Consider the following 10,177-nt stretch of genomic DNA (forward strand, 5'->3'; position numbering starts at 1 on the left):
AGATGTGTCAAGGAACTTAGGAAGAGGAGTCCTGAGGAAAATGGAACAAGATTGTCAGACCGATTGGCAAAAAATTGATATTTCAAATTATTGTAAAGTATAAAAAAGTATAACAGATGGGATAGAGAGGGAAGAATACTGGGAAGCGAAAGATATCAAAGGAACAGATAAGGAACAGTGGGCTAGGCTAAGATGTGGTAATGTGGGTAAGGCAGGAAATAAGGGTTATAAAGACGATTGTCTTTGCCGCTTATGTGGGGAAGAGGAGGGAGATATATACCACATTTGGAAATGCAAAAAAGCTAGACAACTCATTGATCGTGAAACAGTCGAGGAGGTGGATGAGTGGTTGATGATTGGTAGGGGGTACGAGTATACAGATTTTACTGACCGCTTATGCCAGAATCTGAAGGAAAGACCGAGTCCCGGGGTGTGCAAATATGCGAGAGCTTTCGAACGATTAGCCAAGGAGACTAGTGAAAAAAAAAGTTAAGAGTCGCGAGGGAAGATCCGGACAGCGAAGAAGCGAACGTATGCTAGAAAATAATGTAAATATGTTGGAATATAGCGCAGAGGAAATGTATAGATTTAAGAAAATGTAAAATAAGAACTTTGATCTATGTACAAACACAAAAAGTGTATATTTGGAAGAAATAAACAACAACAACAACAACAACAACTAGAGGTCGTAATTTTGAGTCCATTTTAAAGTTTAAAAAAATACCGTAGATAAAATTCCGCTTTAATTCCTCGAGGCCGAATTTCAATTTCAATTTGATTTTGTGTTAAATGTTATGCTATTCAAAAATTCGAAAAAAAATCGGATTTTTCAGTGGATTATTTTTATCTTCGTTTAAACCAGTAATGTACAACAGAAATTAATATAAATGGATGCACAGACATGAATATCATAAGAATAAATTATTAAAGCAAAAATTTAACTGTTACAAGCAAATGTACATTTTTAGAAATTTTATAGGATTAAATATTGTCTCTTCATGAAAAATCATCTATAAATATATCACAATGTTATTTCACATTCAAAATGTTGTTAGGAAATATGTTTCTAGTATTAATAACTGCTATTAACAAATTATATAAACAATTGCATTATATTTGTGTGTTTAAGAGAAGAAATTTTTTTCACGAAGACTAGCTGCTGTGAACGACTATGATGTTATCTGGCTGAGAAATTTTATTTTAAGGCAGCAATTAAAATTTCTCTTAATAAATAATATAAAGAATTGCCGTGTATTTGTGTTTTTACAGGAAAATATTATTTTTTCACAAAGACTTGCTCACAGTGACTTTTCTATATTATCTACTTTGAAATATTGATTCTAAATCAACAATTTCCCTTGCTAATAGCAAATAATATTTTCCTGTAAAAAGACACAAATACAATGCAATTTTTTATATTATTAATTAATAAGAATTTTAATTGATGACTTAGAATAAAGAGAAAATATTTAATCCAATAAAAGTTCTATAAATGTATTTTTTTCAATAAAATTTGTTTATAACAGTGACATATTTGTTTCAATAATTTATTATTATGATAAAATGATAAAATGTGGCCCAGGAAACTTAAAGTTTCTCATGCAATTAACATGGCGAAAAGTACTGTACAATTTCAAATGCAGTTAATTGTTGTATATTTCATCGCAAGCCTTTGACTCTCTAAATCATAATCACTGACTCTGTTCAAAAAATATACACAATTAATAAGAAAATCTCGTCAAATTCTTAGAAGAGGCAGATTTATTTATCAGAAAGCACGCGATGACAATTAAAATACAAAATTTTGAAAAAATTAAGAATGGCCGCCCAAATTTTGTTTCTCATACTGTTTTTTCTTTGTTTATCGATGAAAAAGGCTAAAAGACTAAAAAGCTACGTTATTGTAATCAAACTTATTTCGTAATGCATGAAAGTCAAATTTTTAAAAATTCAAAACGGCGCCTTATGACATACTTACCTACCTGATGAAATACTTATTAATACTGCTTATGAAATAATGTATAGTTGGTAGTAAATCTCGAAATTTTCACGAAAGTAAAAATGGCGCCTCATTGCTATTTTCAAAAAGTTACATAATTTTTACAAATTTAAACAAAATATGAAATACATTTTCGGAAAGGATTTAGTGATTCTCAAAACTGAAAATTTTTTCAGTTGGAAAGGTTGAGTAATAAAATAACAAAAAAAAATCAACTTTTCTGACTATAAGGTGAAAATTTTCAAATTTGAAGAAAAAAAATTCTCAGTATACTACAGCTATACGAACTTTTCAAGCAAGTGGTTTTGAGATTCGCTAAATCTTTTCCAAAAATGTATTTAATATTTTGTTTAAATTTGTAAAAATTATGTAACATTTAGAAATAGTAATGAGGCTCTATTTTTATTTTAGTCAATTGTAACGATAAAATTGATTTTTCTTCAAAATTTAAAAATCTTTGAATGAAAAGCATAGTAAATACGAGTTTTTTTAGTACTTCATAAGGCGCTATTTTGGATTTTTCAAAATGTTGACTTTCACACACTACTTAACGTTTTTTTACAATATTGTAGCATTTTAATTGACACTTGAAAAGTTGTCACCGAGAAAAAAAAGAATTTTAATAGTCATCGCGTGCTTTCTGATAAATAAATCTGCCTCTTGTAAGAATTTGACGAGATATTGTTATTAATTGTATAAATTGTAATTTTCATTTAAATTTAGGAATCCGGCATTTTGTAAATTTTGAAGAAAACATGTTTCGTATAGAAATATTTCTTCAACATAAGTCTAAAGACCATAACGGTACAGGGCCAAAGGATTTCGATGAAATATATAAAAATTACCTGAATTTGGAATTGTACGGTACTTTTCTCCATGTTAATTGCATGCGAAACTCTGAGTGCTTTGAGCCACATGTTAATAGTAACCGATTTCGCTGATATTTGGTGATAATTTTTTTGGTCATTCAAACAAAATAGGGAGGTGACACCAAGAAATTCTAAAGAAAAAATCCATCCGGAGAAAAAGGAACAAAACTGAAGATTTCTAAGCTTACTTACTAAGATTAATTTCTAAGCTTACATTTTTAATTTAATGAATTTTTAAATAATTTCTTAAAGACTTGAACAAATTAAAAATAAAAGCCTTTAATGTTGAAAATTTTGGATAAAAACATTTGTATTTAATAAATAAATATATTTTTTTTAATTTATCTGTACTTTAAGTAATAAAAAGTGAATAAAACCGATTTGACAAAACGATTTTAAACCAGTTCAAAATTTAAGACTTTTCAGAATTTAACGTTAAAACTTAAACGGTTTCAATTTGAAATGCTTAGTCATTAAAGAAATGTGAATGTGTGACTGAAAGTTCATAAACTATTTTCAACTTAAAAATAACTTCATAATATTATATTCTTAATTAAAGGATTTTATTAAATTTAAAATATTTTTTCAGTCTAAAAATGTTAACTTACGAGGAATCTTCTCCTGGCATAGCCATTGCTTTTCCTTCAGGTAGGACTACTTGAGCCGGACAGTCCCAGGTTTTGCTGAACATTTGAAGTTGCATAAAACTAGAGATTGGTTTCTTCCTGCCGCCTTCTCGGGCACTGAGCAAATAAATCTGAGCTTCGACATGATCGACAGCTTTCATTGTTCCCGGTTTGCACATAACCATACCCCTTCTAATTTCGTCTCTCTTCACTCCACGGACCAGAGCACCGAGCTGATCCCCAGCTTGGGCCTCCTCCAGGATTTTGTGGAACATTTCTATCCCCGTTATTGTACTTTTGATTGTTTTGCTATAACCGACAAACTCACAATCCATGCCCTTCTTCACGATTCCTCGTTCGAGTCTGCCTGTGACGACCGTTCCTCTTCCGGGAATTGAGTACGTATTTTCCACAGGCATCGCGAAAGGCTTGTCGAGTTCTCGGACGGGATTCGGAATAAAAGTGTCTACGGCTTCCAAAAGTTTCAGTATGGACTCGCTTCCTATTTCGGGATTCTTGCCTTCCAGGGCGCAAAGAGCACTGCCCTTGATTACTGGACACTTATCGCCATCAAAGCCCAGCTCGGTCACTAGTTCCCGAATTTCCATCTCGACAAGTTCCACCATTTCCGCGTCTGCGGCGTCCACCTAAAGATAATTTATACATTTTTTCAAATTCTGATCAAAATTCGAAGGATAGAGTGTATTCTACAACTAATTATTATTATAGGGTGTCTACTCAAATCATAGAAAAAAATTCCCTGACCACTCCTGGTTTTTTTTTTCAGATATATCAAGTTTTTCCACGTATAATTTTTCATAGTAAAGAGCCATTCAAATATTTTGCAAATTTTTATAAAATTAACTCGGAATATGTATACAGTTTCGCGATTTTATTATCAATAATGTTCTTTTATTCAGTTTCTCGGGATTTAATTAAATATGTTTAATTTAGAAAGATTCGAGAAATTATACCACAAGATATTCTTAAATCTATCAGCACCATCGATTAATTAAGAAATTAAATAAGATTAAAAACATATTTAATCATTTCTTGAATTTGTAGCTAAAGTTTATGAATTTAAATAATGATTTAGACAAATTTCAGTAATCACAGTACCTATTGTCGTCAAAAAATGTAAATAGGTGACATTTTTTTCTAAAATAGGTGGCAAATAGGTGATAAAAAAATGTTAAATAAGGCAAACAAACACGTTGTAATTTGTTGTAAGCCGGGAGATAGCCAGAAATTTTTTCTTCGATTAAAACGGCCACCTTGAAAAATGGAGTAATTACACTTCCACTGAGAACTAATTTTCAATTTTGAAAAAAAAAGTATTTTTTTTTACAAGTACAGTCAATTGTTTACCTCTTAGTTAAATCCGTTACCAAATGGTTAAATTTTCAAGGAAAAAAGATAAATATTCTGCATTTTTAAACCATAAAAGTTCAATTTTTAACCAAAAAATTAAGTAGATGAATTTCTATCAAGAAAAATTAATTTTCAATTTAAAAAACAGCAATAAAAACGAATTTTCTACAAAAAGTTGAATTTTGTACCAAACAGTTGAATTTTATACCAAATTTTTTAACTTTCAATCAAATAGTCTAATCCTCAACCACAATAGATAAATCTTCAACTAAGAAGTTGCATTTTTAACCAAAAACTCAAAAAGAGATGAAGATTCTACCAAAAAATGAATTTTCTACCAAGAAAAATTTTTCAGTCAAGAATGAAAAATAATGTCAACCAAATTGTTGAATTTGCAACAAAAAATATTAATGTTTATCAAAAATTGTTATAGTTTATATTTCCACAACAAAATTGTAATTAAAAACAAAAAACGATTTGTTGAATTTTCAAGCCCAAAAGCCTAATTCTCTATAAAACAATTTAATTTTGAAAACGAGAACATAAAATAACAACAAAAAAGCTTATTTAAAATTAATCAGATTACTTTTTAACAAAATATTTGAATTTACAGTTTAAAAAAAAACATTTTTTCAATTAAAAGAATTGTTAATTTTCTTTTTTAACCAAAAAACGAACTTACAACTAAAATTATGAATCTTTCACGAAAAAAAATGAAATTTGAAAAAATTCGTTCAACTTTCAACCAAGTAGTGGAATTTTTAATAAATCATTTCTTTGGTTCAAAATTCTACTTTTTGGTTACAAATTCTAGTTTGTAGTTAAAGATTAAATTATTTTGTTAAAAATTGAAGTCTTTTATTAAAAAGCGATCGTTTTTGTTTGAATATTTATATTCTTCGGTTAAAAATTCATCTTTTTTGGTTGAAAATTAATTCTTTTTATTTAAAAAGTCTATTATTGTATTTTTGTTTAAAAATAATCACTTTGAATTAAAAAACATACTTTTTGTGAAAAATCAACAATTGTTTTGAAACATTCGTCGTTTTTGGTCGAAAATTTATACTTTTGCAGAAAATTAATATTTTTTGGTTGAAAATTTATCTTTTTTTATTGAACATTAATTCCTTTTATTTGAAAAGTCTATTATTGTATTTTTGTTTAAAAAATAATATCTTTTACTTAAAAAATATACCTTTTTGTGAAAATTCAACGATTTTTTTGAAAAAGTCATCGTTTTTGGTCAAAAATTTATACTTTTGTAGAAAATTAATATTTTTTGGTTGAAAATTTATCTTTTGATGGAAAAATCTTTTTTTTTTTTAGTTGTTACAAATTCACCTTGTATGTTGAGTTAATAATTTTTATTGAAGTCTAATATTATATTTTTGGCGTTTAGTTAAAAACTCCACAAATTCGTTGAAAGTTTAATAGACCTTTTTATCCTAGACGTCGACAGTACGCACGTGCTAGAATTTTACGTCATTTCCTTATTTTTAGAACAGTTTTGTGTCGAAATGTATGGAAAATATTGTGAATAAAAATAATAACGAAAAATAAATGTGTAAATAAATGAGAGTTTAAAAGCAAAACAATTTTAAGTATATTCAGAAAAAAAAAACTGCGATAAAAGGTGCAAAAAGTGTGGCGAGTAAGTTCATTATTTACATCTGTTGACATCTGTCATCTTCAACAAAATGTTTAAAAATCCGGCAAAAATCACGGAAGATGATTTGACATGATGAAATTTACTTACATATTAAATGGAGCATTGTTATCGGGGTTTCGAACCTCCTAAGTGTTTTGATAAAAATAAAATCTATTCAATACTTTCAATTGAGCACGCAGAACTATTACATTTACGTATTTATAACCAGTTTATATGAAAGAAGGAAAATTTATTAGTACATTCCTTATATCAGTAAATCACTAACAAATGACTTTTTATTGTCTAAATTTGAAAAAGAGAAGTGGAAAATGTAATATTGTGATATTTTATATTTGTATGAATATTAAATATTTACTCAAAAAAAAGTTCTGAACTGCAAATCTTGAATAAAAGAAAATATTTATACCTGCCATAAAAAACCTCAAATATCCTTTCCACTCAATCACGTTTTTTTCCTTTTAATGGTCGTTTTCTACATTTAAGCTATCGTTTCAGCTGTTTAATACTGTGCTCTTCTACTGATTCGTGCACTAATTTTGCACCTGGAATATCATCTTCCGTGATTTTCGCCGAATTTTTTAGCATTTTTTAGAAGATGACACGTGCCAACAGATGTAAATAATGGCTTTGGTCGCCACACTCTGCACTTTTTTCGCCGGTTTTTTTTCTAAATAGGCTTAAAAATGTTTTACCTTTAAAATATCTGTTATTTACACATTTATTATTTGTTTTTCTTTTTATTAACAATATTTTGCATACATTTCGACACAAAACTGTTCGAAAAATACGGAAATGACGTAAAATTCCGGCACGTGCGCACTGCCGACGTCTAGGATAAAAAGGTCTATTATTTTATTGAAAATTCCACTATTTTCTTAAAAGTCATCTTTTTTATTTAAAATTAATCTCTTGGTTCCAAATATCTATTATTTGGTTCAAAATTGATCTTTTTGAGTTAAAGTTAGTTCTTTTGATCAAAAACAAAACAAAAAAAGTATCAAATTCAACTATTTGCTAAAAAAAACACCTTTTGGCTAAAAATTCATCTCTTGGTTAGAAATTCTACTGTATGGTTGAAAATTCAACTATTTTCTCAAAAAGTAATCTTTTTTATCAAAGTTTCAACTGATTTATTGAACACTTGTATTTTTGGATAGAAAATTCATCCTTTTGGTGTAAAAATCCTCGTTTGTTAGAAAAATCATATTTTACTTGAAAATTCGTCTTCCTTGCTTCAAAATTAAACTGCCTTGTAAAATATTCATATTTTCAAATTAAAAATTATGTTTAAAAAAGCAACTTTTCCTGGTTGAAGTATAATCTCCTCCATTTCAAAATTCGATCATTTGGTTCAAGATTCGTCGATTAGGAAAGTGTAACAAAAACTGTATTTGGTGTGCAAGATGTAATTGAGGCTTTGGATGGAAGAAGGGGACATAGGCCCATATGCCCTTTTTCCGTAAATTACGTTAAACGACGAGGGCATGGCTTTTACATATATCAATGAAGGATATTTTAAAATTCGCATGTTTACATGAGTTATAAACATTACAAGGTCAGCGCGCCTCGACCTCCTGCAGTCGTAGACTTGTTGATATTACGAGTGTAACGCGTTCAGTGAAATTAACTAACTAATACGCCCCTCTTCATTATAACGTGTTCGTGAAAAAAAACTAATGAAGCTAATGAATACGAATTCTTAATTAAATAGTTAAATTTCCAACTAAAAAGATCAAATTTCAACTAAATAGTTGAAGTTTCAACTAGAAAAGATCAGTTTTCAACAAAAAATGGAGTTGATAAAATTTTCGTTTAAAATAATTAATTTTCCACACAAATTCAAACCCAGTGGTAAATTTTAAACTAAAATTATATATATTTAAATAGAGTAGATGAATTTAAAAAAAAGAGATTCACTTTCAACCAAAAAAATAGAATTTTGAATTAAAATGATGAATTTTGAACAAAATAGTTGGATTTTCAACCAACGAGTTCAGTTTGAAAACAAGATGAATTAAATAAAAAATATTCATTTTCTACCAAAAGTACACCACTTTAAAACAAAATATATGGATTTTCAACGAAATAGTTGAATTTTTTACTAAAATAATGAATAACGGAATACTTTATTTTTCAACCAAAATGATTCATTTTAAAACTAGAAAATTAATTTCCACCAAAAAAGATTTCTTAACAAAATACATGATTTTCAACTAAAAAAGATAAATTGTTAACAAAAAAATTATGAATCCTTCATTAAGAATAATTCAATTTTAGACCAAACAGACTAAAAGACGAACTTCAACCAAGAAGATTAATTCAGTTAGAAAAATTAATTTTCCATTAAAAAATCCAACTGCAGTAATATATTTTAAACTAAAATTATAAATCTTTAACTAGAGTTAATGAATTAAAAAAAGAGTTTCACTTTCAACGAATAATTAGAATTTTAAACTAATATTATGAATATTTAACAGCAATATTTGAAACTTTAACAAGATATTTGAATTTTCAACTAAAAGAGACAATTTTTCAAATAGAAGAGACTAATTTTTAAACATACAGTAGAATTTTTAACTAATAAATATCAATTATCTACCAAAAATATAATAATTAAATTGCCAGTTGAAAACTTAATTTTCCATTCTGAAAAAAACCAACCAGTGATAAATGTTCAACTAAAATGATGAATCGTCATCTAAAATAGATGAATTTTTAACCAAAAAGATGAATTTTGAACAAAATAGTTGTGTTTTCAATCAAAAAGTTTAATTTTAAAACAAGATTAATTTTCTACAAAAAAAAAACAATTTTCCACCAAAATACATGAATTTTCTACGAAATACTTGAATTTCTAACTAAAGTAATGAATAATTGAAGCCTAGGCTGAAACAACGTTTTATCAACACATATTATGTATCCATGGATTTCTATGTATATAAGTTTTTTTTTAGCTGTCTCTATTCCGCGGAAGCGCGGCGATCGAAAATTCGAAAATTGAATTGGGAAATGTCAAAATAGTGAAGGTTATATACTTCAAAAAATGTACCTTTCTATAATTCTCACATTACAGTTTTGAACAAAGGTAAAAAAAGAAAAGTAAATTTATTATAATGACACGCAAGAAAAAATAAAGGGGCTAGAGAAGCTGGAATAAAACGTCCAGAACCGGTAATAGCAAATATAATCAAAAATAATAAAATAAATACATTATTTTTATAATAAAATATAAATAAAACTAAATTACAATTACACGGATAATTGTTTTTCTTTCCTTTTTTCTAATAAAAAGACGATCAATTATATTTTTATTTTTTACAATATGTGTATGACCAAGTTTGTAAATTATCTAACCTAATTATTTTAATTTTTATTAATTGAAATTTGCCGAATTCAACTTTGAAATTTTTTGGCGACACTCTTAAACGAACGCAATTTTCTATTCTTATCCTTTAAAAAATTCTAAATTAGATTGAAATGTGTACACTTACGAGGTCAATTGAGATAGACGCGAAATAAATGGAAGTAAATAGCGTCGACAATTTTGACATTTCATTCCGAATTAAGTTAGTAAATTTTCGATCGCAGCGCTTCCGCGGAATAGCAAATCAGTTAAAAGAAAAACTCATATATATATATATAT

At 27.7% G+C, this 10,177-nt stretch overlaps 1 protein-coding gene across 1 annotated transcript in view; it reads right to left on the bottom strand.

Annotated features, from left to right (window-relative positions):
* Positions 1-10,177, bottom strand: part of LOC117174265 (elongation factor Tu, mitochondrial) — a 30,774-nt gene that overhangs the window by 6,667 nt on the left and 13,930 nt on the right. The window contains exon 5 of the mRNA XM_033363181.1: positions 3,477-4,141. Coding sequence (XP_033219072.1) covers positions 3,477-4,141 — 665 coding nt within the window. The remainder of the gene's footprint in view (positions 1-3,476; positions 4,142-10,177) is intronic.

The sequence above is a fragment of the Belonocnema kinseyi genome, chromosome 6, assembly GCF_010883055.1.
Source record: "Belonocnema kinseyi isolate 2016_QV_RU_SX_M_011 chromosome 6, B_treatae_v1, whole genome shotgun sequence".
NCBI classification, from domain to species: domain Eukaryota; kingdom Metazoa; phylum Arthropoda; class Insecta; order Hymenoptera; family Cynipidae; genus Belonocnema; species Belonocnema kinseyi.